At 49.0% G+C, this 27,559-nt stretch overlaps 1 protein-coding gene across 1 annotated transcript in view; it reads left to right on the forward strand.

Annotated features, from left to right (window-relative positions):
• The window catches only part of LOC135915178 (pseudouridine-5'-phosphatase-like), a 35,826-nt gene extending 12,672 nt beyond the window's left edge, over positions 1–23,154 (forward strand). Inside the window, exons 3-5 of the mRNA XM_065448219.1 lie at positions 5,787–6,005; positions 12,300–12,532; positions 22,350–23,154. Of these exons, the coding sequence (XP_065304291.1) occupies positions 5,787–6,005; positions 12,300–12,532; positions 22,350–22,544 (647 nt within the window). The 3' untranslated portion in view covers positions 22,545–23,154. The remainder of the gene's footprint in view (positions 1–5,786; positions 6,006–12,299; positions 12,533–22,349) is intronic.
• The last annotated feature ends 4,405 nt before the right edge of the window (positions 23,155–27,559 follow it).

Raw genomic sequence — 27,559 nt, forward strand, 5'->3', positions numbered from 1 at the left:
GCGTGCCCAACGTATTTGTGAATAGTAAGCGAGGTTGATTCCTTCTAGATTGTTTCGCTGTCTATTAACAGCAAACGTTTCGGCAGCGCAATTTCAGGCATATGTGTGTCAGACGCTGTCTTCAACATGCAAGTTTAAAGAGTGTAAAGACGCTTAACAGTTGTTATCTTCAAATTTCACCGTTGTAGTTGCCCGTAGTGCTAAATAAATGAGCAGACGAAATTTGCAGTCAAACGGGAACCAGCACAGAGGCCCAAGTGCCTTCCTCGTTCGCGGCTTCATAGAAACAACGCCTATTTCACTAGCTGGCCAGTTACGCTTGCGCGTAAAAGCAAAGTGAGCAGAGCCTTGTTTTGTTTACAATAACGGATGGTGCAGGGGACACGTGACTGGAATTCTGCTAAATCCTAATGTCGCGTAGAAGTCAAATGCCATGGCCTCCGAAAGCTCTAAGCTGGTTCCCAGTGTTCTGAAAGAATAAGGGGAACGTGTTTCAAGCGCAGTATGTTCGATAATCAAAATGTAACGCACGACGCCAAAGTGTGTTGGCGGGCTGGAAGACGACCAGTACATTGTAACATTAGAAGCGCTCCTCGCGTGGCATACCGGTACGCACAATGTCTGGGCAAATCGTAGTGATTGAGAACACCGGCATGGGCATTACAGCTGTACTTCTTGGAAGCATACAGGCCGTAGTGAATTCTGGCCCTACCATACACGAAAAGAAACGACGTCAGGCAACCTCGGCCTGAACACGTTGCTGAAATTCATGTCCGAGCACACAGGAATCCCGCGAATTAAAAATTGCCACAGCTCAAGCTAGTGTGGTGTTCTCTATGCTGAATATTTAGATACAACAAATTAGAAAAACAAATTAGAAATATGGAAGGCGAAAGCAGTGTTGGCGCTTATCGAAAGAAATCAACCCCATCTGCTATACAGGGTGTCCCAGCTAACCTTAGCCAGAGTTTCAAAATATGCGTGTGCCACTTAGCTGGACAAAACAATGGAAATGTTTGCCGTCGCTTGGAGATCCTAGATTTAAATTTCTCAGGTTTCTCTACAATTTTATCATTGGAACTTTTGAACTAATTACAATATATTAGAATTGAATAATTAATTAGGACTAATTATGTATCTAGGTAGAATTTAAAAAAAAGATAATCTGAGTATCTGCAAGTGACGGTAAACAACATTACTTTGGTTCTGTCAAGCTACGTAGCATTCGCAATTTTTTTTAACTCTGCCTAAAGTTAGCTGGGACACCCTGTATATAATACAGATTCAATATCGAGAAACGCACTCGAGATATTGTCACAACTAAACATGCTGTATTTACGTATGCTATTTATCGAATTATAACACTGCGGTGTCGGTAGCGTTGTTACATCTCTGCAATTCTCTGCGTCGTCTAAGCTGCTTGACACGCTGATTTATTATTGCATTGTATTAAATAAATTGTTCTGCAAAACTCGTGATTGGTGACGCATATTCAGTGGTAAGTCAGTGTTTTAGTAGATAGTTATCCTAATCATTTAGATAGCGTACCTGAGACAAAACTACAGAAGCGCTGGGGCGCAGTAACATGTGTTGTGCGAAAAACGTATTGCAAGTGACCTATGACAATCAGTGCTCACGTGATCAGTAACATTTGCTGTCAACGGATACCATCTTCATTCTCGGCTATCATTGTTTACCTTATTAATGCGATAGCAACTATATGGACACTCCGGGCGCATTTCCGCCGTCGGGATTGCCGTCGCCGTCACCGTGAGATTCGTCATTAAGTGCAAGGGAGATAAAACCGTCGCTGTGCGCCGTATGCTGTGTGTGCCAATGAAAGCTTTTGAGAGTGAGCCGGCGAACGCGGTTCAATCTCGCGCGCTCCAACCAGGAACACTGGCACGAAGCGTGCCCTTTCCTGTCGGGCGCGAGAGAGGGGGGACAGGCGAAGGAGGAGGGGCGTTCTTCGGCGGCTGCTAGGGTGCCTCGATGACCTCCTCGCCCGCCCCTCCATACAGCCGTACATAGTGGAGACAACGGCGGCGTCTACTACGGCGTGGGGCACGCGGATGGCGGACGCCGTAGTAGACGCCTTTGGCGGACGCCGTAGCGATGCGTTGCCAGCGCTCGTGCGTCTTGAAAGCAATCTCTGACGCGTGCAAAATGCGCGCCCGCACCGGCCTCATCTTGAAAGCGATCTGCGATGTCTGAAAAGTGCGCATAGTATCGGCATCTTCGTATGCGCTGTGTTCGCGATGTTCTGTTCGCTTTGAGGCTGAAGATGCACGAAGGTAAATTCGCTTGCTGCTGCCGCGATTCCTCACTTTGGCACTTTGACAGTGAGTTTCCGCGCTCATGGAGCGACATGTGTTCATGTTTACCCGTGCTAGCGTGACGCCGTGCTTGTTAATTTAGTTAAAGGACGTTGGCGGGCTAGCTGGTTTGAATCCATGAAAGAACATGTAAGCGCGACTGAACAAGAACGTAGAAAGAGGCAAGCACACGAAGACAGCGCTTCGTCTGTGGTTCTGTTTGTTCCAACATCTTCGTTCAGTCACGCTTACATACTCTTATCATTGTTAATTGAGTTAGTAAGCGAATGTTACAAGATTATACGGCTGCTCGAAATACTATCCTTACTTCGTACAGCCATCCCCTAATTCGCTATGCAATTGGTGCTTCAGATTTGGGGTAAAACTGTGACCTTTTTCTAAAATTCATGCAAGTCCACTATTTAGCATTCGGCAAACGGTGCCGCCTCTAGTGAAGTTACAAAATCTTTTTTTTACTTATTTTCATTTTATGTTTCATTTAATTAATTACATTATTATCTGCTCTTGAGCCACGTTGTAAGGAACGTACGTGTCAGGCATCTTCATATAAGCACTGACGCAGGCGGATAGAACATGTGAACAGCTGCTCGCCACAGCTTGTGAAGGCTTTTTTTTATTTATATCATGCACATATGCCTATTTAAGGCATTCTTCAAGAAACCGCCAAATATTAAAAAAAGTTTTCATGGTAGCCACTTTAACGTTTAGTGATGTAGTGCCAAAACCAATAGAGCGCAGATCAAGTCTTTGCGTTCGCACATATCTGTTTGCTAAAATATGGCCTCACTCTGGCGCACTCTGTCCATGACCTAAACACTGAGGCTTGCATGGCCGTTTTTGTTTGAGACTGAATTTGTCATATGACATATTTACGTATATGAAATCAATACTTCTTATTTTCTTGTGTTAATATAGATTACGCAGAAAGTGTGCAATTTCGGTGACTGCGTCTTCACTGCAAGAAGGGCATTGCAGAGTTAAATCAAAGACAACAAAATTTCAAGCCACAACGTACTTGCGTTACTACGCCACCACACTTATCTATGGCACCTAATAGGTCCGCTGAAGGGAACATTTGCACCACGTACCTGAACCCACTCCTGTTATATAATAGCGCTCATCTTCTCTGCCTACTATGGACGCTACCAACTGATATCTCTGAGTTTTCTATGCTTCACTACGCCTTGACGGTAGCGACATCTGTTAAAAATGTGTCTCTCCCGCGCTGAAGAAACCATGTTAACGATGTTTCAGTCGCTGTAATCAAATTACTCAATTCAGGACGGGCCGTTGTCCGTTTCTCTTGCCTATGTTGCTATATCTTCAGTTACCTTTCACATTTCAAGAAAAAAAAAAGGCGCAGTAATTTTTCTCGTATGTGTTTCGTTGCTTGCAACTCGCGGTTTGTTCTATACACAGTAGGCATTCCCAGAGAGTACCTGCTTCTAGGACGACCAGTTTTCAAGCACTTTTGCGTAACCACACTCGGAACACTGCTTGTTACCGTTGCTTCTGTACCGAGCACACCTATGTAAGACAAATATTTCTGGTATATAGAATTATTTTCAACCAATACACCAGTCTCCCATATTGGCGGCCACTAGCCATGGCTTGTACTCAACGCAGGTTCCAGCCATTCGGCGAGCAAGCGAGGTGACACAGGTGTGGCTGCTGGTAAGGACACTCTGCCAGCCTTCAAATCCGTATCCCACGTGATTTTTGACCTTGACGGCCTGCTATATAGGTGAGTGACACCTTAGTAACGACAAATATGTGCGACCACAAAACGCAGTTATCAATTTAGTGTAGCTGTGTCGCTCCAATAATCCGTTATGGCTTTCACTTTCCTTTTTCGTCCGTTGTGAAAGGGAAGTCCTCAACATTAATGTAAACATAGTATGTAGATGAAAGCTTAGTCTGGGATTCCATTGTAAAGGCTTATAGATTAAGTTTACGGAAAGATGTACATGTCCAGAAAGCACATTTCTTCTCGATCACTTGATATATTCACTGCAAAGCAGCAGTACGCTTCGAACTGAGCGCGAAATTGTCAGCGATATTACTTTCAAAAGTATTGCTGTAAACAGTACAACTCATTGATCATTCGCAACGCAAATGGTCAGATGCATAGAAACAGTAGGGGCGAGAGGAGCACAGTTTATTAACTCAAGGTTTATTCGTAATGTGTGTGAATAAAATATATGAGATCAGGAAAAAACAGTACGAGACTTAAATATGGCGTGACAAGAACAGCAACCCCATGGCTTATGTGTAGTTATGTCTTATGTAGAAAACCTACTGCTGTTAAGTTGCAGCGATACACGGCCCGCTCACATGAGATCGCGCATGCTTCTGCGCGTTGTTTTTGTCACCTGACATATGTAAACTGGCCCATGTTTCCACCTACGGGGCAGAAACCTCGAGGCTTACGAAACGGGTTCTACTTAAATTGAGGATGACGCAACGAGCTATGGAAAGAATAATGGGTGTAACGTTAATGGATAAGAAAAGAGCAGATTGGGTGAGGGAACAAACGCAAGTTAATGACAACTTAGTTGAAATCAACAAAAAGAAATGGGCATGGCCAGGACATGTAATGAGGAGGGAAGATAACCGGTGGCCATTAAGGGTTACGGACTGGATTCCACGGGAAGGGGAGCGTAGCAGGGGGCGGCAGAAAGCTAGGTGGGTGGATGAGATTAAGAAGTTCGCAGGGTCGACATGGCCACAATTAGTACATGACCGGGGTTGTTGGAGAAGTATGGGAGAGGCCTTTGCCCTGCAGTGGGCGTAACCAGGCTGGTGATGATGATGATGATTCTTATAAGCCTTCAGCTAAAATGCAGTACCCGTGTCGGCGTGCATCGCTCCGTGTTTTGCAATGTAAAGCATGGACATTTTCATAAGTCTAATAATGTTATTTTATTCAACGGTATTTCGGAATGCAGCAGCTTGAAGGAAAATTTACCTTGTAATGCCTTCTACAGTAGCCCATTAGAATGACGGTTCGTAGGAAGATAGAAACGCAGGGACCAAAAGCGGCCGAGAAGGCGAAGGCGATGAAACAACGTTCCGACAAGGCGACTTGCCTTCACCACAAAAACGAATTTTTATGTCCAAAGATTGGCTCTAGGGTGAAAGCTCACTCCTTCGGCCACTATAGATGGCTGTGCAGTGTTCCAATATGCAAACGCTTATCGCACTAAACACACGAGGTCACCTTCGCGCAGAACACACGCTGTGGTAACTTTACATGCCATAAAGAGTGCTACGAGGGCTGTGACGTTTGAATCAGCTCGACGCATGCCTCATTGAAGGCGAACGATGTTACCCCTGCATTTTGAGTCAGGCGAGGTCAGCGTTCAATTGTGTTGTCATCTTGAGTGTCCGAACTGTGTCCTGCTTTTGCTCCCACCTCTTACTATTGTCGGTCTCTGTTCTTCGTTAAAGACACCGAGAAGTTCTACGCTCAAGCTGCAGAGAGAGTGGCCTCTCGTTATGGCAAGAAATTTGCCTGGGAGCTCAATAGACGAGTGCTGGGAACCCCAGATGCATGCGCTGCGCGCACAATTGTCGAGACTCTTGGTCTGCCGCTAACTCCGGGCGGGTTCTTGGAAGCAGTGGATCGGATGTCCCAGGAAGTGTACCACAGCGCGCAGCTCATGCCTGGTGAGCGCTCACTTCTCGCGGTTATTTTTCCGCACTGCAGGTGCAACGTGCATAGGCATGAGTAACACTTGGCAAGTGGCGAGTAAATGAGACATATTCTTTGCTAGCTTCTCACTAAATAATATCGGTGTTGATGTTACACTCAATGAATAATGGACGATAGCACAATTATTCCGAACGAAAAACGCGCTTGTAAAGATATCAAAGGAACTTTAATTGGCAAACTCTATGCGAATCACAAGTATGTAAAGCATGCACAAATAGGCAGACAAAGTATCTACGCAAATATTGAAAACACAGACAAACTGTTTCTCTTGACAGTGGACGCTCCTGCCTCAGCTGCCATGACCTTACAATCCTTTACTGACACATTGCCGTGCCAACGAGGTCAAAGTCAATCGAATTTTGTCAATCCTCACAATTTCACAATGCTGTAGAGGTTGAAGCATATTGTTATTTCTCACGAGTGAGGTTGGAGCCTCAATAGAGAAGCCGTCTCTGTCTACCCTCTGCTGCTTCTACAACAGTCCATGGACCTCAAGATAAAACTGGCCTTGCTCCAAAGGTTTCGTTTTACCGCTGGCCACTAACGAGAATAGCTTCGACGTAGCAAGCAGCATGGTGGTAAAAATGAGAGACTATACCCTATGAGACTACGAAAAATACTCTAAAACTGAAAACAACTTCACGTCGGTGCGCAGTGTCACTGGGGCTGAGCAGTATTTTAGTGACTGTCGCTGTGAACTGACGCTTTTATTAAAGGAGACGAGCTGCGAGGCAATTGGAATATATGGCAGAGACCACTGATGACACCTTAAAGGCTCAACAGAAACCATACTTCTTGCTTTTCTGGGTTTACAGGAGGTTTCTGAAAGCATCAATTTCGAAGAACATACAGAAGATGCAATCTAATGAAGCGGGTTCATTACGACCATTAATGCGTATGGGCACGGTCTTTTCCGTGAAGGACTGGAAAAGGGCCGTCGTAACATGGCACATAGAACAGTCGAATGTCTTCGTGACCGATGAAGACGTTTGTCCACGTAGAGAAGTCTTTGTTCACAAGGGTGTCTTGAACAAAACGCGCCCAGGATGTCGTCGGCCGCAGTCACTGAAAACACTCCAATTTTGCAGCATACTCCTATGTAATAGGCGCGGTGCTCTGGCGAGCAAGAAGAAAAATTCGTCCGCAAGCCAGAGAGTATTTGGTGAAAGACCTCTCGTGCTCCGAAACAAACATTCCACCACCAAACAAAAGTCCACCACCGGACCAACTTGGGTAACTCAGTAAGTGGTACTGTTTACATGCGTGCCGCTGTTCAACGAACCTTTTCCACGCCGACCTTGGTCACTGCGGGACTGTGTATACATACATCTTTTCAAAGAAACTCTTTGGTGCAGGCTTGGAGCACTGGGTATGCGCCACTCGATCTGTGCTAGTCTTCAATGAACCTCTTTGATACCAACTTTGGTCACTGGGTGTGTGTGCCAGTACGTATGTTCCGTTCCTTTGTGAACGACTCTGATGACGACTTGCATAACTAGGTATGTGCCAGCGGAATGTGCTGCTCTACAACGATTAAAGAGATCCCTAAAAGATCTCCAATGCTGAACGGAATCGAACCCACGTAGTAAGGGTTCCTCAAGGACAGCAACCCGACTCCTTTACAGGCTGCGTAACAAGTGCACTGGGTATGCGCCGCTTTTCAATGGATGCCTTTCACGCAGCGCTTTAGCGAGTATTGCCATGATGGTACTGGGTATACCTGCCGCTCTTGAAGAACCTCTCGCCAACTAGAGAGACGAAGTGTGGACAACGGGGCGTACAGCAAGCGAAGAAATAATTCTCAGCATTCGCAAACACCGGCTCGACACGCTTCTCGTCTCGGAGGCTACGCGCGAACTTCGTGTGCCATCTGGTGCGCAGTGGCACCAGATGGCACAGCGTGTCAAGAAAGAAGTTCTAGAGAGGAACCCAGTTGCCGCATGAAGCGTTTAACAGCGTTCGCAGTCGCCGGCGCTGCATGTGTTTGGAAGGCCAAGCGTAGGCTTCACGGCGGCTGTGCTAGACGGCGTCGATTTTTCTTAGGGAAGCGCGAAAGAGGAGTCCCGCTGCTGTACAAGCCTCATACATGACTCGTTTTGACGGTGGGAAGTAGTATTGTTGCTGTATTGATTCAACGCTAACACATCACCGTCGACAGGCACCCTTGCAACTAAACAGGCATTCATGATAGCCAGTCAGCTTTCGTTAGTCCGTGTGGGACTAACATTATCAAGGTAAATAACAGACAGCGGGTCCTGATCACGAGAACTGAAATATACAGAAGAAAGAGGGTTGCAGTCATTGCGGCAAGCATTAAAGTATCCTGTCTGAAACTTACCACTGTCCTTAAAATAAATGTACAATCATTGCACTCTACCAGTGCTAACATATCGAGAAAAAAAACGTGGAGTTTAATAAAGAATCTTGAGAACAAGTTAAGGACCGCACAATGCGCGACGGAACTAAAATCGCTAGGCTTAATATTCTGAGACAGGAAGCACGCGGTGTGAATCAGACTGCAAATCGCCGATAGCTGATATTCACGTTTCCATAAAAGAAAAAAAACGCAGCTCGGCAGGCCATGTATAACGTACTGCAGAAAACCGGTGGACCACAAGAGACACAGAATGGGTGCCAAGGGAAGGGTAGCGAAGTCGAGGATTGCAGAAAATTAGGTGGAGTGACGAAATTGGGAAATTTGTGAGCGCTTGCAAGTTGGAATCAGCTAGGGCAAGATAGGAGGAAGCGGAGATCGCTTGGAGAGGCCTTGCATTCGGTCCTTCTGGGGACAGAAAAAGCAGGCTTGATGATGATGATGATGATGATGACGATGATTATGATCATCGTTTAACCTGAGCTTAAGTCAGACATATTGCTTTTTATACATGAAAAAAACTTTGCGACGGCGATAAGGACGGCCCAACGCATTCGATACTCATCATTCTCCGCTGTTACAGCGTGAACTAATCGACGAAACAGTCTCTATCTCGGAGGATACTGGGGAAAACAAGCCGGTTCTGTGCTCTTCGCTGGTCAACATGTAACACATACTGGGGCTACAGCTACCCTTTTGTTCGCTAAAGGCAGTTGCATTGAAGTTCTCATAGCATGTGTAAAAATTCACTCACCGTTTCTCACTCACACTCAACGCTGAGTGTGACGCATATGTTATTACCTCTTTACAATATCATCGTGGCAAAAGTGCTCAGCTCATGTGAAGCCAATGACCCGGACAGAACTTGGAAGGAGTCTGCGGCACAATGGAAACTACTTAAAGAAGTGTAGCCAATAGCGAGGCGAACGCCGAGGATAAATCACGAATGCTGGTCCAAATTTTTGTCCTTTATGAAAAATCCAGGTACAACGACAAAAGCTGATCATTGTGTAATTTCGGCATTTGCAATCGGAGGAGCCTTATCGTGAAGAAGATAATAACAATACCTGGGAAGCATGCAGGGCAAAAGTGGGCACAACAACGCTCCGCAAAAGACCCCGGGACACCCGATCAATTTTCACAAATGAATATTCTACCGCTGTTACCACTTATCCCCAGGTAGTCTTTCAACAGGCGATGGCTGCTAGACGCCTTGGCGGCAAGAAATTGAACATGACACACAAAAGTATGATCTCCGAGCACAAGGGCACTAAGAAAACAACGGAGCTCATTTTAGAGTTTTTCTGCTCACCCAGCCTACAGGAGGAGTTCTGAAGATACGTGGTCATGTGACGCCTGCCAGAGGATATTTTCCTCCAGCAAAGAAGGCAAAGCTACCGGCGATCGAATGCTTCTTAGTAATGCGCTGCTCAAGCCTGAGGTGATACATTCTGCCACACGCTAGTCTGTTGCAGTAGCTGTGCCCACAATTGATGCGGCAGTGGTACCAGGGGCACTATAACGTAAAGCTAGCGCAAATTTTTCGATTCGAATTCTGCGATCAGCCCACCGCGATTGGTCAAAAACTTTTGCGGATCATCCCCCATTTCGCGTGCCTGTCACGCGACGTCACGAAAATCACGATAGGTCCCCTTCTGATATGGCGTGTACACACTGATTATACATGATTGGACCGAACAATATTTCTGATTCGACGCCTTTTCGCCATTAGCTCTCGGCTATTGGCCAGAAGTTTCCGGGCTGCATCCACTTCACCTGCCTGTCACGCGACGTCACAAAACCGCAAAAATTCACCGTGTCAAAGTGACGTGTACGCGTTAAAGATGCATTAATATGCCTAAAAAACTGAATTTTCTTCTGAATACCCACGGGCTGCCCCGCTCCGAAAGGAATAAAAAATGGCTGCCACCGATAGCTCAGGCACTGGCTACTCTCACCTGCCGGAGAGCATGGGTTTATTTGCGTATAATAAAACTTTTTGCGTGGCCGTGTAATGTTTTCGAGCACTTTCGACACGTTTATGCCAACTCTTCTTTCCTGAGGATCCGTTTTAGCGTCATTTTTAAGCTTCCGTTGAATGCCGCAGCGATTTTCGACTAGCCACCGCAAGTTATGTAAGGAAAAGCGGACCAATCGCAGACGCCGGCACCACCCTCTTCATTCCGTTATCGATTTTCAGAACACTGGCTCGGCCCCATCGAACCCTTCTCCACTAAAGCGTGCTCTTTGCACCTTGTCAGCCAATTAGATAAGACAAGCCGCTCAGTGTACGCAATGTTATTCGTTTTCAAGCAAACAAACGTGACCTCCTGTGAACGTCGAGAGGGTTTGATTGGTCTGTTCAGACAATCCTGCGTGTCACCGCCTCATGCTTGCGTTGGGGTTTACGCAAATTTGACGTCAGCAGATTGGAATAAAACATATTGGAATAGCTTTACCATATAGGACGCCAGTTGAGCGAATCAAAGATACCACGAGTAGGATTTTCACAACAGCCCCGTTGCTACCAAGATCTTTGCTTCACTAGCAACTTAATTATAATTTAATATGTGCTGCCTATTGCGCTCATTGGTGCGGTACCGTATCACCTTATATGTGAGATAGTAGTAGTAAGATTCATTAGAACCCTGAAGCATATGTTGCTTAGGTTGTGCTAAGAGCAACACATGTGATGTGACTACTTGACTGCGCAGCCTTTCTGTATCGCGAAGAATCGCAGGTCAACATGGACATCTTTTCTGCTAATTTGTAGCCGACATGTCCGAGCAACTCTCAATAGGCTTGAAGCACTGTAAACGGGGAATTATTTGAGTGAAGTCAACACCAGATGTGGTTATGCTCTTGATCTGAGAGAACGCATTGAACGTACTTTGCAGCTTGCATAACACGGGTTGTCGCTAGCATAAAACACGTAAAACAAATCAGATAAAATATGCACCACGACACGCCAGCTAAAAAGTGATCATGATGCTGTCATCTTGCTGCCGAACGTTGAAAATTAGCTTTATACACTCGAAAGGAGCATTCCATGTATTGAGTTAGCAGAGTGACCATTTCTATAGCTGTGACCATGGTCATGCACCAAAGCTGATACAAATAAGGAACCACTTCCTTCTAACAATGTGTAGTGCTATGTGACGCCTGCTGCTCAAGAGGAATTTCCATGTCCTGGGCCTTGATCACGAGCGGCGCTGGCTAAACCTTCGAAGGCTAATCCTGTACACAAATACCAAACATTTTGGACGGGAGCTTCACTGCTGTAGAAGCACTTGTAACATTGCAATCAGGATTATGAGGCACAGTACACTGTAAGCTGCTATAGGCTCGCCCGACAGACGTCATTACTCACCATCGTCGCTTTGCCCAAGTATGGATCTGCATTCAAGAAAATGGCTGACTGCACAAATGATTAAGCTGTTATAATCTCATGCGGTTCTTCTACATACGTGGCGTCTAATTTAGGCGGCTTGTTTTCTGGCAAGAATAGCTGTATACCTTCTCGTTATCCTTTCTAAACACCGAAATAGGTACCCGTGCATAAAAAATTGCGAGATTTTACTGATATTACTTAGCTCTCAACTATAGGTTACACTTGTCTTTAGTCGGTCTACCTCTCTTGTGTTTCTCTATTTCCCAATTCGCTGGCTCAGTCACAAAGGTAGCAAATAAACTTGCGCTTGTTGGTTAACAATGATATTGGAAATAACAATGGAAATAAGAGAAAGTAAGGCCAAGTAAAATGCACGTAGCGATGACGTGTGTAGCTTACTTTTATACCGACAACCATAAACAATGAGATGATTAAAATTTTGGAAGTCCTTCAGCTTAAGTTCTACCTCATATCTGCATGCAGGTGCTGAACGTCTGCTGCGCCACCTACATGCCCACAGTATCCCCATGGCCGTCGCCACTAGCTCGACCCCAGCTTCATTCGCCCTCAAGATGACGCAGCATCAAGACACTGTGGACCTCTTTGACCACGTGGTCTGCTCTGGCGGAGAAGCAAGAGTAAAGCGCGGGAAGCCTCACCCGGAAATATTCCTCGTCGCCGCGTCGAAGTTTGTTGAGACGCCACCTTCCGAAAAGGTGACATGGAATTCTGATGTTTTAACGCGATAGCGTTAAGGAGCTCGTGTCGCAGAAAAGCCGGTGTCGTCGGCGTCGGTGTCGGTGTCGGCGTTTGCGGCGTTGACCGTGAGCGATAAATCACGGCAGGCGCTTCATAAATAATAAGCAACTTCCAATATTGGCGCGGTGGGAATCGAACCAGGGTCTCCGGAGTGTGAGACGGAGACGCTACCACTCAGCCACGAGTTCGATGCTTCCAAGCGGTGCAAACGCGCCTCTATTGAATGCGGTGTTGCCTTCGAAACGAGCCGTGGAAAGTTATACTGCGGTGTATATCGGTAATTATGAACAGGTAACGTGCAGAAGTCACAATTACACGAGTTGCGAAGTGCGTTTCCGCTGCATTTATTCTGCGCTTTCCGCACACGCAGAGCCATCTTGCGGCAAACACAGAAGACCCCCTCCTCTCAATGTACGGCGCTGCCCCGACAGGAGGCGCGCCGCGCGCGCATTGGGACCGCTGCCAGGCGCGTCGCGGGACTCCCTCTCCCCTGACGACGCTTCGCCGTGCTCCCGGTCCTTTCTTTAGATTACTATCCATCTCTCTGCCCGTGCCGATCACGACGTTTGGCTGGCGCAGATCGTTTCCCCTCCGAGACACCGAGTTCTTTGGTTCGTTCCGTTCGCTCAGGCGCACGTTTCGTTGCCGCGCCGAACGCTGCGTTGCTCGAAGCTCACCGCGTGATAGGCGGGCGCTAAGTCCGATGCGGGGCGCATCGTAAGTGATCGCTGTGCCGTAGCGCATTGTCTTATACCCCTTGGCGGGTCGACGGGAACGCTGTCGCGTCCCACTCTTGAAGGCGAAGCTTAAGCGTCCCCCAATTTTTCAAGCTTTACGACGCCCTCTGACGGCAACTTGTATTGCAGCCAACTGTTCGGGAGCGTCAATTTTTCTTTATTTCACCATTTTTTTCCCTGTAATGAAAGCTTCCGCTATTGAGATGAAAACTGTTGTTTCGCTTGGTGCAAGCGTGTTTTCTGCTGTGACCTACGGCATTTCTTGGTTAATTTACATAATTATAGTTTGTAGAAGCTTTACTGTATAGGGTTATTCTGCCATTTTTGTCACAAGGGATCTGTGCGTCGCTGCGAAAAAACCTCTATCAAGAAGAAAGATTACAAATGTAGAACGTTACGATATGTAATTGCACACAGCGGTGGCTTCCTGGTAGAGTCACGAATTCTTCGGACAGCTCTCAAACACTTGAGAAAAGCGCATTTGTTGCAGCTTTCGATTGGCAGGGAAGTTCCATAGAAATTTTATTGTTGTTTTGAGCTAGTCGGTAACACGTTGTGGAGAATCGCCAAATCACTATACAGGAATCCCCCGCTCGCAGAAACACAGCAAACGCGACAGCTTGGCTTCTGGGCATGTATGTGATTGAAGGCGCTCATTTTATTTGTACACAATGAGTCGCGTAAAATTTCACCTTTAAACAAACGTTGTTACACATCGTAGTGCTCATTGTACCTCCGTGCCTGCACGATGATCTTTATCAGTACACAGTACCGTTGCGCTGACTCAACACGAAGTGAACCGCATTTGAGCCAGCCCTTTCATTTACTTTTTATTGCGAAAGCAATTATATGGACACTCCAGGCGCATTTCTACGTCGGCGTCGCCGTAGCGGTGAGGTTTTGTGTGAGTGAAAGCGTGGGAGGGTGAGCCGGCGAACGCGGACCCGCGGCGTGCCCTCTCCTCTGGTGCGCGAGCCAATGGGGGTCAGGCGAGGGAGGAGTGGCGTTCTCCGGCGGCTGCCAGGGTGTCTCGATGTTCTCTTCGCCCGAGACCCTGGAGCACCTTCTCTGTGCCTGCCCATCCTTGGCGCAGGAACGCTCCACAGTGATCAATACCTACAGACGCCACGGCCTCCTAGCGGCCACAGAGAGTGACCTGTTGTTCCCGGTGTGTCCACACCTTCCTGCGCTGCGAAGCCTACTGGAGTTTATAAGTTCCGCGGGAATAGACACACAATAAGCGCCCGCTACAACGCTGGCAACTTTATTGAGGACTGCCACCTGTCGCGCATAGTGCAGTCTATTAGGCCACATCCTCCCTCTTTCTCTATCATCTTTCACTTCCCACTCCCTCTCCCCTGACGACGCTTCGCCGTGCTCCCTCACGGGTTGCATAATCAAGCGTCCTATCATGTTCTCTTCGCCGCCACTCCGTAGAGAGCGGACACATTGCGGCGTCTGCTTCGGCTTTTGCCACGCGAATCGAGGACGCCGTAGTAGATGTATTTGGCGGACGCCATAAGGACGCGTTGCCGGAGCACGTGTCTTGAGTGAGTGACTAAGAAAACTTTTATTGTCCGTAATGGCTGACACCGGAGCTCCGGTACCGCTCGTAGGCGTCCAGGGAGCCCGCTGTCACCCTAAGGGGCGGGTGTTAGTGGAGAAAGCGGTTTGCCGCTTCGGCTGCCAGAAGGACAATGTTGGCCTGCGCCGCCGGGTCTTCGCTATGAAGGGCGGCCTCCCATGCTTCCTCGTCCTTGAATAAATTATACCCCGGGGAGTAGCTGCACTCCCATAGGATATGTCTTAGAGTTCCTATTTTATCGCAGAATCTGCAGAATTGGTGCTCCCGATTTCCCGTTTGCGTGAGGTATCTCCATCTGGGAGACATGTGGTTCTTGGCTTGCAGGCGGCGCCAGGTGACTGCCTCTGCGGACGTGAGGGACCTATCCGGGAGTGGATATTTCCGGCGTCCTAATCTGTAGTGCTCTGTGACCTCATGGTAGGTGGCGAGCGTCTTGATCTCAAAGTTAGGTTGAGGCTGCCGTCCCCCCTCTCCCGGATAATGAGCGCTCGGGCGAGGGCGTTGGCGGCTTCGTTTCCTGGTATGTTGGAGTGAGTGGGGGCCCGGGTTATTTTGATCCCTCTGTCTATGTTACCTTTCGATATTATGCCGTACGCGTAGTCTGATATTTTGCCTTTTCAGAAATTCCTTACTGCCGATTTTCTGTCGCTAACGATGACCCTCGCGTCCGTACTAACGCACGCTAGGGCGATGGCTGCTTCCTTCGCTACCGTGGCGTCTACTCCGCTTGTATATATCGCGCCCTGTTCTGCTCCGGACCCGTCAACTACCACTGAGACGGAGCTTCCGTCTCCGCCAAGGGTGGCGTCTGTGATGGCAACCATCTTGGGTGGGATTCTCGTCGCGTCTTGTTCTGCCTAGCTTTGTTGCCATGTGTTTGGCTCTGTGCTGGCGTCTTTCTAGATCGTGTTGTGGGTCCATGTTCTCAGGTATCGGTGTGACCATGAGGGCTTTCTTAATTTTCTACTCAATATAGAACATCTGGTATTCGGTTTCTCTGTTCGCTTGTAGTCCTACCCAGTTTAGTATCTGCTGTCCGGTCTCGGTTAGACTCAGACGTTCGAGTTGTGCCGTTCTCGCCGCTTCCGCTAACTCATGCCATGTGCTATGCACCCCCATTGCCTCTAGTGCTTCAGTTGAGGTTGAGATTGGTAGTCCCAGTGCCCGTTTCGTGCATTTCTTTATTATGACGTCTTGCTTGTTTCTTTCTACTTTTTTGATGTTAAGGAATGGGGTTGAGTAGCAGATCCGACTCAATATGAAGGCCTGGAGCTGCCTTAACTTGTTCTTCTCCTTTAGCCCTCTTCGTCTGGCCGATATTCTTCTAATGGTGCTTACCACTTGGTTTGCGTGCGTATCTAGCTTAGCTATAGTCGTGTGGTTGTTTCCTGTTTTGCTTATGAGCATGCCCAGAATTCGGATCTCATCTACTTGCGGAATTTCTTTCCCGTCTAAGTCTATCGATATTTTGGGAGGAGATGCGTTGTCTGTCCTCGTCCTGGGCCTGATGATTAGTAGTTCCGACTTCGTCGGTGAGCAGCTCAGCCCTTTACTTTTGGCATGTAAGTCTATGATGTCGGCTGCCCGCTGGAGCCTTTCTTCGATAGACGCATCGCTGCCCTCATGGAGCCAAACGTTGACGTCGTCTGCGTAGACGCTCGTCTTTAGTCCTTCGATCCTTCCTAACTTGCCCGGGAGGTCTTTCATAACTGAATTAAATAGGAAGGGGGATAGGATGGCTCCTTGCAGGGTGCCCTTGTTTCCTAATTTATTTTCTTCGGAGCTGACGTTCTCCGTGTGCAGGGTCGCTGTTCTCTCCTTGAAAAAAGATTTTACGCAGGCGAAGGTTCTCTTCCCTACGTTAAGATCTGACAGGCTGTCGAGGATGGCCGAGTGACTGACAATATCAAACGCTTTGGTTAAGTCTATGCCCAATATTTCTCTCGTATGTTTGGTCTTTCGTTTGTCTATAATAGCGCGTTGTAGTCTTAGCATGGTATCTTGAGCGCTAAGGTGCGGTCTGAAACCTACCATCTCGTGAGGCCAGATGCTGCTTTCTTCCGCGAATCAAGTTATTCGCGTCTGAATTACCTTCTCCATTAATCCAACGCCAACTCCTTCTCCAACGCCACCAGGTCAGTGAAATTGGCCTGAGTTTTTCTATACCCGGGATTTCGCCCTTCTTGTGGATTAAAATGATGTTGGCGTGTTTCCAGTCTTTAGGGACTTCCCCTGATTCCCACACTTGGTTCAGATAAGCTGTAAGGTGAACTATAGAGTCGTCGTTGAAGTTTCGTAGCATACCGTAGGTGATCTTGTCTGGGCCAGGGGCTGTGTTCCTTTTGAAGTCAAAGAGCCCGGCTCTGACTTCTGATACCAGAATGGGTTCGTCCAATAGGGGATTCTCCGTCTCCCCGATATTCTTTATCTGCTGCCGGGCATGCGGAGCCTATATAAATTTCTTTAATTCGATCGATGAGCTCTTCATCTGTTCCATCAAATTTGTATCTCGCCTTGATTTGCTCTATGTTAGCGTGTGTTTTGGTGTTTGTGGGGTCTATGAGGTGGCGCAGCATCTGCCACGTGTTGGGACGGCTCATATTCTTCTCTAGTTCATCGCATTTTTCATCCCACTTTTCTCTTCTAGTTTGAAGGCGTAGCTCTCCGCTATTCTCTTCCTCAGGTTCCAGTTCTATTTCTGGCACTTTAGCTTATTCTCGAGGGTTGTTTTCGATTCCACATATTTCTAAGGCTGTTGTCTAATCTGAATGGGAGTTCATCTAGCTCTACCGTTTCGGTGGCCAGTCTCACGTGTGAGACGACGGTTGAGGTCCACTCTGTTATGTCTCCGATTTCGCCTAAGTCTGCTGTTGATTTGATATCCCTGAATTTATCCCAGTCAGTTTCGGTGGTCTGCTTTGGCTCATGTACAGGCTCTCCTAGTTTCCTATCAATTTGTATTTCGATTATAAAGTGATCACTGCCGTGGTTTTCGCCCGTGTTCTTCCACGATGTTTTGCCCGTCCTGTGCCCTAGTGTTAAGTCTGGTGTTGTGTCACAGCAGAAGCTGTTACCCGTTCTGGTTGGCTCGTTCGAGTCCGTTAGTAGCGAGAGTCCTGTCTTCTGAATCGCTTACCCCAGTATTCTGCCTTTCCTGTCGATTTTGGTGCAGCCCCATTCGTGATGCTTTGCACTGAAGTCCCCTAATACGAGTAGGGGGCACGATTTTGCTGCCCTCAGCGTTTTCTTAAATGTGGCCTCTAACTGTGCTTTCTCGTGACGAGGGGGCTGTATGCATTCAGGACAAATATGCTTCCCCTATTCTTTTTGCCGGTAAGGATTTCTACGAGTACGGCCTCCACTTCGTCCGTATTCGCATCGTACTCAATTACCGCTATGCTATTTTTAACTAGGGTGGCACTCTAGCTCCTTCCACTCTTCCGTTGTCGAATGTGCGGTACAATGAAATTTTGACTGTGGGTTTGCATGTTTCTTGTAACGTCACGGCAAGCGGAGGCTCTCCTTGATTTAGAATGTGCTGTTGCAGCAACGCCTTTTTCTTTTTGAAACCCCTGCAGTTCCACCACCAAATTATAGTTCCTCTCCTGACCATGATTAGGAAGAGAACGGGGCTTTCGGGCTCGAGGGAGGCTCGGGATTGGGATGAGCTCGTTTTTCGACTCCTAGCACGGTCAGAAGTGCGTTCATATGATTTGATATAGCCTGGATTTTATTGTCTATGATAACGCTTAGTTTGGTTATCATGCTTTCTCCGTGTTCCTTGAGGCGCGCCTCCAGTTCATCTTCGTTAATCTTTGTGTTCATATTTTTTCTTCCCTCGGGTGGAGGTGTCTCGTGCCCCTCTGCCTTCCTTCTTGCGGTGCCTACCGTATCTACCACCATGCTGCCCTCGTCCTGCGTCTCGGGGGCAGCTACTCTCTGGACTGGGGTAAGCAGCCTTTCTGGCGCCGCCTGCGTAGCTCGCACTGTTGGGTTCGTTAGCTGCTCTTTAGTTGGTTTACTGTTTCTGTTATGGTTTTGATTATTTCTCTCAGCTGGCGATTTTCCTCATCTTCTTTTCTATTTCTTTCTTAAATAATTTGACCTGTGCCTCTAATTCTGGTGTCCTACCTTGGGAGACCACGCTTGCGAAGCTGACAGGCATACGAGATTGGGTCCTCTTGTCCCCTGGTTTCTGGAGGCCTGTCCAGTGGGTCTGGTCGTCCCTGTGTGGCGGCCTGGATGCACTCCTGTCCCTCGACTCGGATCGTTGCTTTTTCGCTGCAGGCGGTAGCGTGACCAACTTTGTCGGCCTGCTTCTGCCTGCGGTTGCTCCTCCCTTTTGTTGTTCGGCCCTGGCCTCAGCCCGGGCCGCGTCCCATTGTTTAACCCAGTGGGGCTTCCTGTAGAGTTCCCTGCATGTCGGGTCCCCTAACTGATGCTTCTTCCTGCACAGGAGGCACTTCGGCTCGCAGGCGTGATCCTCCGGCTGATTTCTTGGTCCGCAGCCTCTGCAGCGGGTGCTTGTTGGATCTAAGCAGACGTCTTGCCTTTGTCCACTCTTGCCGTATGCGTAGCACGCGTCGTACTTTTTTATATAGGGGACATGGAATCCATTAACTGAGAAATTTTATGGCCCTCTGTACTTCCATATCTTTCAAGTTAATGATGACCGATTCGGAGGTTCTTCCTAGTCTTCTTACTACCGTATACGTTGGGTTCCGTGGGTTGTCCAACGCCCTGTGTATTTGTTCTTCCGTCAGCTCTAGGTTAACCCCACAGATGATGCCTTTGCCCCCCTCGGGCATCGCCGGGTGGGCAGTCATTTCGATATCTTGTTTTCCGGCTCGGATGTTTTTCATTTGGTGAAAGCCTCTGCCCTTTTCTTGTTCGGGGTTGATAATAAGATTGTTTGGTTGTTTTTGTTGAAGGCAGTGTCCTCTTCTGCCATGGGGCGTAGCCCGGCGCCTCCAGGATGGCCTTTCCGGTGAGAACCCCAGCTTCTTCTTTAGACTGTCGATTCCTCCTGCTGGTTGGAGGGTAATCTTCTCTGTGCCCGATGGCAGGCGAACTTGAAGCTTGTCTACCGTCCTCTCTGTCATGGCCTTCTTTTTGTTCAAATTTAGGAGTTTTCGTTCCCTTCTTCTTGCTGATACTTCTTCCACCTTCTCCTCCGGGACGTATCTCCCGCCTATAGAGCGGCACCAACCCTCTTGGCTTTCTTCGTTATCGGTGAAAGCGCCGACGTCCATCTTTTCTCCATCCTCCTCTTTTGCCTGGAGAGGTCTTCTTTCTGCATGATTTCCATCCGAGGACGTTGGCTGGATGCCCCTTCCCGCAGTTTCCGCAGCTGTTGCGAGTCCGTTTCTTCGCTCTTCTGCCGACGTCTCCGCCGACGCTGCAACCGCTACCTGTGGCTGCGTCATGCTTGGATCGTTGCGTTCCCTCAGCGTTTCTCTCTTCTGCTGGCGTCTCCGCCGACGCTACAGCCGCTGCCCGTGGTTGCATCGTGCTTAGGCCGGCGCAGCAGCTATGCGAGTTTCTGCGCCATTGAATTCCCTAGGCGCTAGGCTTAGCTGGTAGCGTCGCTGCCTCGAAAATTCAAACTCTTGCAGAGAGTAGAAAAGTGGTCCTACCGTGGTGACGGCGGTAGTTCCGTGATCCCCTGGTATTCGCAGTTCTTCTCGTTCTTGAATTTTCACTTTAGGGCTTAAAGTTCCGAAGATATAGACATTTACGTCGGAGCTCGGTGTGAAGGCGACTTCTCCACATCGCGCCCCCTAGCGTCCTCTCGTGTCTTGAAAGCAATCCGCGAAGTGGCCATAGTGTGTACCCGCACTGGCCTCATCTTCAAAGCGATCTGCGATGTTTGCATAGTGCGCGTAGTGCTGGTAGCTTCGTATGCGCTGGGCTTTCGGCGTTGCGCTCGCGCTGAAGCGACAGATGCACGGAGGCGAATTGGTTCGCGGCTGTTGCCGCGATTGCTAACTCCTGCGTTTTCATAGAGTTTCCGCTGTCAACAAGTGAGATGTGTTCATGTTTACCTGTGCGCGCGTGGACGTAGAAAGAAGCAGACACGCAACGACAGTGGTGTCTCTGTGCGTCTGTTTCCTTCCATGTCCTCGTTGAGTCACACTTACATATTCTATCATTGTTAATTTACTTAGTAAGCGAATGTTTACAATATTATACGGCCGATAAAACTACTATCCTTCCTTCGTACAGTTATCTACTAATTTGCTATCGCAATCAGTGTTTCGCCTTTCAGGCGGAACTGCGAATTTTTAGTAAAGCGAAAGCACAAGAACCTTAAGAATATGGAGTCAACAGATGGAAGATGCATGTGGATAGAGATCACTGGAAAAGGCATACGTGATGCAGTGAACGTAGATTGTGATTACGGTGAAGAACAGGAAACAGGAGAATAAGTATTCTACACCTTCAACAACAACTCTACTACCGCCACATGAAAATTGTCACTTCGATTGCGCTGAATCCCTTTCGTTAATGTTTGACGGTCAGGTTTTTTCTTGTAAAGACGCCTAGCTCACTAAATTTTTACTAGAGAGGAACGGTCTTTTGCGCTTATGAATGAAAAGAAATGCACACAAAATTTACACGATTGCTCTTATAAGTGCTTCTGTAAAATGTTCGCGACCTTCAGCAACTTCGCATTGCTGTGTACCATGAAGCAATCATTGTGCTCTCAATAATAGTTGCCTTTTGCGTATTTGACAGCACTCATTTTCATCAGGTGTCGTGTTGGAGAATATATTTTTACAGCATTCCAAAGTGATGTACATCAAATTTCCAGGTAATTCTACCGTGATTTCTCTTAATAAGCCATTAGAAACCACTTTTAAAGGTTTATCGTTTTAACATTGTAGTCTAGCGTACGTTTTAAGTTAAGGTTCAGGAATAGATAAATATTCCCATGTCTGATTTTTTTATGTTTTGATACTGTTCCCTACTATTTCATTTCGCGTAAGTATTGTTTTTAAGGTTCTTGAAATATACTACGCAGGGGGTCCATTGACACGTATTTGTGAATAAGACCTTGTTTACACATTTTACATACAATTGATGTCATGAATTTGTATACAATGCACGCACTATTTTATGCGGTTGTGAAACCTCTCCTGATTAAGTGGACAGTGTCGCTGTCAACATATTCTAACACATGGGAAACAGTGCAGTTGACGCACAAACGACGAGCTCACGGTTTGCTTTGGGCTTGTGTAGCTATAGGCCTATTCGCTCCAAGAAACGTATTCGTGGGTTAAAGAGCTCTTTCATTATAACAAGCGACTGTTTCCAAGGAGTGTTATATCGCTGAATACCGAAACAAGAGACCTATTGTGCACGTCCCACTAAAAACCCTAAAGAGGCTCCCTTGCAATCAATTATTATGGTTTAATAAATGTTATTTTCTCTCTCGTCTTTTGACCATAGGTGCTGGTGTTCGAAGACTCACCTATGGGTGTGACGGCTGCTCTGTCCGCTGGTATGCAGGTGGTTATGGTTCCAGACCCTCGTATCGACGAAGAGATTCGGCGTCGGGCTACCCTGTGCATTGTATCGCTGACTGAGTTTAAACCCGAGCTGTTTGGGCTCCCGTCTTTCAACACTTCCCCACAGAAGAGCTGACACGCTGGGGTAAAGATTGGGACGCGAAGAAGATGCTTCACTGGGGAAGGGGGGAGGCGTGTGTGAGCGTAACACTTGCTACGAATCCAATTCACATTGTGCAAAACGCACCGCTCTTGCGACATTTCCGTTCGCTAACATGTACTCCCAACGCACACGTTGTTAAACATCGGGTAGCATAAACGCGTGTAGGTGAAGAACTGCCGACATTCGTTGCGTCGATGTAGAAGACTCGCCGTTTTAAGCAACGCCAAAGCAAGGAACAGCACTCGGAGACTGCGAACTTAGTTTGGCCATGGCCATTACGCTTCAACACGGCTGCAACCCATGCTTGCTCAATGCGACGCTTATGTGTCGTCCGTGCCAAGATTCATGACTGATACAAGTATCGGAACACAAGTGTCTCTAAACCAGTCAAGTGTAGAACTTGATTCGTAAAGCTCCTAGCTAGTCAATGTACTCATGCGCTCTGTGCCTCTATACATTTTGCGTGTTTCTCTACTCAAGTGTCCTTCAATTTGTTATTGTTCCGTTCTACCCTGCGTCATTTCCACATTTGCGCGACCTGCATGCATTGCTTGCCCACATGGCGTAATGTTAAACGCAAGAAATACGAATCATGCTCCAAGACAGCTACGCGGTGGCCAATAGGCAACCGCCATTCGCGGTAATTCATGCTGCCTGGTAAAGCTCCTTTTAAACCTAGCTTCGTTGTTTAGTGTTGCGCCAGAAGCATAAATTATTGCAGGTTTCGTGATCTTCAGGTAGTGCTCTTCAACGGCATGAAAGTGCCGAACTACGTCATGTGTGGCGTAAGCCTAATACGCTGCACGCTCTACAGGCGGCAGAACGACGTGTGCTACGGGTGCGGTGACTTGGGTCACAGAGTCGACGTCTGTCCTAATCCTGACAAGAAGAGGTGCCGCGGCTGCAGAGCCAACGACCCGGCTGCAGACCACCAGTGCTCGCCCAAGTGCGCCCTCTGCGGGGGCCAACACCCGACGGCGGAAAGCAAGTGCAAGCAACGATACCAAATCCCTTACGTCGTGCGGCGCAGGAGGCGCCGACGCAGAAATGCGAAGAAATCGCAGCTGCAAAGCCATCCGCAACAGCTAGAGAGTAGATCACGTGATTCCAGCGTGTCAAGTGCCCCCAGAGGAGGACGTTCGACAATGCCGACACTACAACAGCGCAGCCGATCGAGAGGCCGTTCTCGCTCCAGGGGGCGCTCCCGCTCCCAAGTGCGCATTCAAGAAGGGCCGACCTGGGCGGACCGGGCCAAGCCAAAACCGCCTTCACAATCAAAGGTAACGCAGGTAGCATTGCCAAAGCATAACAAGGAAGACTAGAATAGCTCAGCTAGCGGAAGAAAACGCGCGCCTCAAGGCGGAGATTCAGCAAATGAGGGCGGATTTCGAATCGTTTCGGAAACACGGTTCCACTCCTCAGCTAGTCGACCAACAGCAGCAGCAGGTGCCGCAAATTACACCGACCCCGCAAGGGGAGCAGTCGGTTCGCTCGGTCAAACGCAGGGCCCCTCCCCTGACGGAGGAGGGAAACCCGGCGGAACCCGAGTCCAGTAGCGTCCTATTGGGAATTAAGCAGTCGATTAGCTCATTGCAGCTAATGGTCCAGCAACTAGCGGAGAGCATGGTAGCGCTCGCGGCAAGAGTGACGCGTATCGAAGCACACGTGGCGCCTGTGGGTGCTAAACAAATCCAAGGCATCAATCATGGCGACCAACTCAACTAGAGAGCTGTTAGTGTGGCAGTGGAATTGCGCTAGCTTCAAAAAGCGCAAGGCTCCGCTGCTACAGTTCGTTGCCTCACAGGCGGACAAACCGCACGTCATAATCTTACAAGAAACTTTGGGTAGCGAGGTGTCCCTGCCCGGCTACCGGGTCGCCTCGTCGAAATTCGAACAGGGTAAGCGCGGAGTGGCGACCCTCGTCGCGAACAAATGCTCCTTCCAGGAACGAGATTTGAAATTAGGCAACGCGAAAGCGGAGGTAACCGTGGTCGAACTCATACCGAACAGTTGGCTGAAAAACAGCGTATTCGTAGTGAACGTGTACAGCCCGCCCTCTGACCACAGACAGTCGTTCACATCGATAATAACGAAGGCGGCCTCAATGGCCAGGGGGGCCCCTCTCATAGTGGCAGGAGATTTTAACGCGCCCCACGGAGCATGGGGTTACGCAAGGCCAGTGCCTAAGGGAGAGCGGCTATTGGTGGCAGTCACTACGTGCTCGCTAGAGCTGGTGACGGACCCCCGCTATCCGACTCGACTAGGCACGTCGGTGGCGCGGGACACGACGCCCGACCTGACCTTCGTCAAGAACGTGCGAGGGGCCGAGTGGCGCAACCTGCACGAGAACCTCGGCAGCGACCACTACATACTGGCGGTCACGATCCCCATCAGGGCGGCACCACCGAGAGAATTTAAGGTCAAAATAAGGAAGGAAGACACAAACGAATACGCGGATCTAGACAGTCTTTTTAGAAGGCTCAAAGAGGACGTTAACACCGCGACGAGGGTTGTCCAAACTGAACTGAACGTGGAAAGGATGGACGCGAGATTGGCACACCTATTAGAGGCAAAGAATTCCATCACGGCCAGGTGGAAAACGCAAAGACTGAATCGCAGACTACGAAAGAAAGTAGCGGCACTAAGCCGGGAAATCGAAGCGCACTCGATCGAGCTTTCCAAGCAACAGTGGAACGAGGTGTGCGCGTCGGTAGACGGACAAATGAGAACCGGGCGCAAATGGAACCTCCTAAAGCAACTGTTAGACGACAAACAATCCAAAGGAAGTCAGAGATTGGCAATCGATAGGATTTTACAAAAGCAAAAGGAGCAGGGCAAAACGGAAAGCGAGTTCCTAAAGGAGCTGGCGGAGACGTATCTGCCACTGGGCCCGTCAGGCGACGGCGACTATTCCCAATACGCCGGGGCAGAGGTCGAAGAACTGGACGCGCCTTTCACGGAATCAAATTTGGGATGCCTTACAAGGCCTCAACGGACGCTCCGCTACAGGCCCGGACGGGGTCTCGAACAAACTGTTGAGGAACCTAGACGGAAGGTCGGTCGAGAAGCTCACCGAAGAAATCAACAGAGTGTGGGAAACGGGAGAAGTACCAGAGGTGTGGAAAGAGGCCTCGGTCATACTTATACCGAAACCCGGTAAACCACTTGCGGCGGAGAACATGCGGCCAATATCGCTCACCTCGTGCGTAGGCAAGACGGCCAAACATGCCATACATAACCGAGTATCCCGGTACATAGAGAGAGAGGGCCTCTTCCCACATAACATGGTGGGCTTCAGACCGGGCCTCTCCACACAGGACGTAATGTTGCTACTCAAAAAGCATATAATTGACGGCATGACCAGAGACACCAGGGGCATACTGGCCCTGGACCTAACGAAAGCGTTCGACACGGTCAAACACAGATTTCTAATGGAAACGATCTCGATGATGGGGCTCGGCCGGAAATTCCACTCTTACATAGGCTCCTTCCTCCGAGACAGGAAAGCCACGATCAAAATTGGACAGGCCACGTCCGATTGGTACACGCTGGGCGCGAGGGGCACCCCACAAGGGGCGGTGCTCTCCCCACTATTATTCAATCTGGCAATGAAAGGGCTCTCTGACCGGCTGACGAGAGTGACCAACGTCAATCACGCCCTGTACGCAGACGACATTACGGTGTGGTGCCCGGGAGGGTCCGACGCAGAAGTCGAGCAGGCTCTTCAAGAGGCGCTGGACACAACGGAAGAGTACCTGAAGGAAACGGGACTCCGTCTGTCACCCAACAAATCGGAACTGTTGCTGTACAGGCCCTCAAAACAAGGCATGAGGAATTTGACGCCGATCGATCAAATACCGATCAAATTACATACGAATGCCGGCCAGCCGATTCCCAGAGTGGACACTATACGAATCCTGGGGCTGCTAATTGAGGCGAAAGGTGGTAACACACAAACTGTCATGAAACTAACGTCCAAAACGGAGAACATGCTCCGGCTGATCCTCAGGGTGACGAACCGCAGCGGAGGGCTCAGCGAGAGCAGTCTCATCAGACTTTACCACGCCTTCCTCATGAGTCACGTCAATTATGTAGCCTCGGCGCTAAAATGGACCAAGAGAGACGCGGCCAAAATAGAGACACTGATGCGCAAGAGCGTCAAAAGGGTGCTAGGTCTTCCAATCACTACAAGCACGGAGCAGCTCGATCGGTTAGGGGTCCACAATTCACTATCAGAAATCATCGAAGCGCAGACCAAGGCACAGGTCGTGCGGCTGTCGACCACCAGGGCCGGCAGGCGCATCCTAGAAGAAGCAGGGATAAATGCCGAGGCAGAGTGCGACGCACACAAGATTGCGCTCAGCGCGGCGGTAAGGGGCACTTTCAAGGTAGAACCGCTTCCGAGAAACGTCCACCCGCAATTCAACGAGGGGCGCCGAAAGGCGAGGGCCCGAGCACTGCTGAAATCGACCGCCCACTGCCCGGGCCTGGCGGCATTTGTAGACGCGGCCCAGTATGGGCGCAGCGACCGGTACGCGGCCGTCTCGGTACGCTGGGATGGCACAATAATTAACGCAGCATCGGTCAAGGGGGTAACGTCAGAAGTGGCCGAACAGGTGGCAATAGCCATGGCAATGAGAGACCCCGAACGTCCTCACGTCTACACAGATTCGCGATCGGCGGCAAGAGCATTCGCCTCGGGCTCGATATCCCGGGAAGCGGCGGCCGTCCTCGGCAGCGAGGGAGCCGCGGGTCAGCACCTCGTCAAATGGTTTCCAGCCCACATGGGGGCCGACGTGCACCCCGAATTTCCCAACGCCAACGAGCTGGCGCACGGACGCGCGCGAGGACTCACGCACCGCGGCGATCGTGGCGAGTGAGGTGGCGGGGAGGGAGGGGAGCACCGAGACCCGCTGCTCACCTTCAACGAAGTAACAACACACTATCAGCTGTCGAGGAGGACCTTCCCACTCCCCCACGCTAAACTC

Source organism: Dermacentor albipictus, chromosome 8, assembly GCF_038994185.2.
Source record: "Dermacentor albipictus isolate Rhodes 1998 colony chromosome 8, USDA_Dalb.pri_finalv2, whole genome shotgun sequence".
Classification (NCBI taxonomy): Eukaryota; Metazoa; Arthropoda; class Arachnida; order Ixodida; family Ixodidae; genus Dermacentor; species Dermacentor albipictus.